The sequence below is a fragment of the Solanum stenotomum genome, chromosome 4, assembly GCF_019186545.1.
Source record: "Solanum stenotomum isolate F172 chromosome 4, ASM1918654v1, whole genome shotgun sequence".
NCBI classification, from domain to species: domain Eukaryota; kingdom Viridiplantae; phylum Streptophyta; class Magnoliopsida; order Solanales; family Solanaceae; genus Solanum; species Solanum stenotomum.
The window spans coordinates 3,531,756-3,534,655 of NC_064285.1; the positions used below are offsets into that span (position 1 = coordinate 3,531,756).

Here is a 2,900-nt window from a genome sequence, read left to right on the forward strand (position 1 = left end):
TGAAGAGAATGGACTTCACTGTGATTGACTCATTGCTTATTTACTTCGTTTGGTTTATTTGGAATGAGAGTGATTCATCATATGTCTTCAGGTGGAGAAGAATTACTTAAATGGCAAGTTGAAGGCCATTACAGCATACTTCTGTAAACCTTCCTGATAAGCTGTGGTTGCATGAATTTGGTAATCTCTTTTGCTACATCAGATTCATTACGTGCCAATTTTTAGGAATAGCCAACTTTTTTGTTTTTTCACGTATATTATCCCATGGATCTGGTGCCAAGATACATGCGAATTACTCCAGATATATGTATCTACTGTGATTCACATGTATCTGAGATACATACGAATATCGCTCATCTCTCTCTCCAATCTCGCTCGCCTATCTCCCTATTTTGTGTATCTAGTAGCAAAAATGCATGTATCATACGTAGGAAACACTTAATTAGTGGTAAGATAAGTAATATTTTGAAAATCTATATCTATCTATATATAATAGGAGAGGTGATAGCGCTTATGTGTCAGCGCCACAATTAATCTCTAATTTTTAACTTTTAAATTATCAATTAATTAAATATAATTAATTTGCTTTTTTAGTAAGGAAAAGAAGTTACTATTTTAGAAGATAAGTTAGAGTTTTAAATTAATAAAAAATTGTTTGTTTTTTTTTTAAAACACGTTTAAAAAATAATAGTTACATTCTCAAATTTTGAGTTTTTTAAAAAATAATTAAAAATTGTTTGACAAAAAGTATTTATTTAATAATGATAATAATAATATGTTTCCACAACCTCCTTATTTATAGCAAAACAAATGTATAATAATAATAACAACAACAAAACCCTCAGGGGTTGGCCTGCTGGCAATTGACTTGCTCCCTTTCAAGGTCTCAAGTTCGAAACCCACTAGGTGCAAACAATTTCTGAGGGCCATCGGACTGGGTAAAACCTGAATTAACCGTGGTGCACTTGCGGGAAACTCCTTGCCGAGGGCCTGTGCACCCCCGGGATTAGTCGGGGCTCAAAGAGACTCGGACACCCGGTGCAAATCAAAAAAAATAACAATAACAATAACAATAATAATAATAATAATATTAATCTATATCTATATATTCTATATTATAGGAGAGGTGATAGCACCTACGTGTCAGCACCACAAAAACAGTCTTTTTAAATAATTAAAAAATATTTTATATTTTATAGACTTTCTACAATCATTTAAATTTTTAGCGTTTTAAAAAAAAAAAGTCAAATTGTGACCCTTTTTAAGTCATAGATGATTATCTATTTAATTTAATTTTAAATACATTTCAAATATCTTCTATATCATTATGTACAGATTATTAAAAAATGTCAGCAATGAAAAAAAAACATATCGTGTTTGTATTATAAAAAAAAAATCAATAAATAAGAATTCAATCTATATTTCAAAAAATATTTTCAATTATAATTTTATATACTTATTTATTAGTATCTTAATTAAAATGATAAATAACTATCGTATCTGCCTTCTTAAAGTGAAAATCATTTATTATTATCAAATTTAAAATTTTACAGCATTTTACTGTTAAATAATTATTTTAGATTTAAATTAGTTATTTCTGTTTTTATTAAATTCTACTTTTAAAATTGAAAACTATAAAATAAATAAAAATAGAGTCACATTAAAATCATTTATTATTATCAAATTTAAAATTTTACAGCATTTTACTCTTAAATAATTCTTTTAGATTTAAATTAGTTATTTCCATTTTTATTAAATTCTACTTTTAAAATTGAAAACTATAAAAAATTAAAAATAGAGTAACATTAATTTAGAATAATTTTTTTCGTTTTACAAAAGAAAAGAAAAACAAAAATGTGTTCTCTTTTTTGTTTATGTCTTAATGAATAAGATAATAATTTTAATTTTCTTAAATCGTGTTTTATTTTGATCTAGCTTTTAATTTTTTTGTATTTTTATAGTTAGTTAATATTTTTTTATTATATTTTTAAAGAAAAAAAAACAAAACATAAAGAAAGAAAAAGACAGAAGCTAAATGGAATTTTTTAAAAAAAAAAACAAAGAGACGCCAAAATAACTGCTTGCGCACGTGCACACGTTCGATATTGAATTCTTACGGTTACAACTTCCATTAATATGAAATATCGAATTTAAAATTAATTTTTTAATTAAAAAAATTGTCAAGTTATGTGTTTAAAACATCACAGAGTGTTTAACATTCACATAATTGAAGATTAATATATGCAAATCATACTTTGCAAGGTTTGAATGGAGCTCAGTTATCTCAAGCATTTTTTCAAACTCTCACAACAAAATTTAGAATTCAAAAAGAAATAAATAAAAAGTAATTGTTTATATATTTTAACGTTTTGGAATGTTTTAAAAAAAATGAAAACTGTGCTTTTAACTTTTTTGGGCTCTTTTTAAAAAATCAAATTTGACATTGTATTTAAGTTTATTCTTATTGGTTGTGATTTTTGAACTGTTCTACTGTCAAGGATGAGGGAACAAATATGAAAGACAATTGACTTTTGGCATGTTAATTTTAATTTGACCGATAAGTTGTATTGAAGAATAATTGTTCTGAGCGTAAATTATAACTTAATTATTAGTCTGAGTTATTATTTTTATTTTATTTTTTTATATTAAAGTGTGTATCTTATCAAATTGCAAATAACTTGATAAATTGTATAATTTTAAATTTCTCTGCTCTTATTTAACTTTTTTTAATGTAATAGCGATATCCAAACATGCTTGCTACACTTCATCTTAATTAACTCATTAAAATAAAAGAAAAAAAAGAGAGAAGGGAGAATTTTCATATGAGGGAGAAAATGCACACTTTTTAATATCCATTGTCAATATATGCTACAGTTATATAATAAAATAATAAATATCCC

General features: G+C 25.2%; 1 protein-coding gene across 1 annotated transcript in view; it reads left to right on the forward strand.

Moving 5' to 3' along the window:
- The window catches only part of LOC125861987 (uncharacterized), a 10,135-nt gene extending 9,886 nt beyond the window's left edge, over window positions 1-249 (forward strand). Inside the window, exon 10 of the mRNA XM_049541945.1 lies at window positions 92-249. Within this exon, the coding sequence (XP_049397902.1) occupies window positions 92-157 (66 nt within the window). The 3' untranslated portion in view covers window positions 158-249. The remainder of the gene's footprint in view (window positions 1-91) is intronic.
- Window positions 250-2,900: the final 2,651 nt, after the last annotated feature.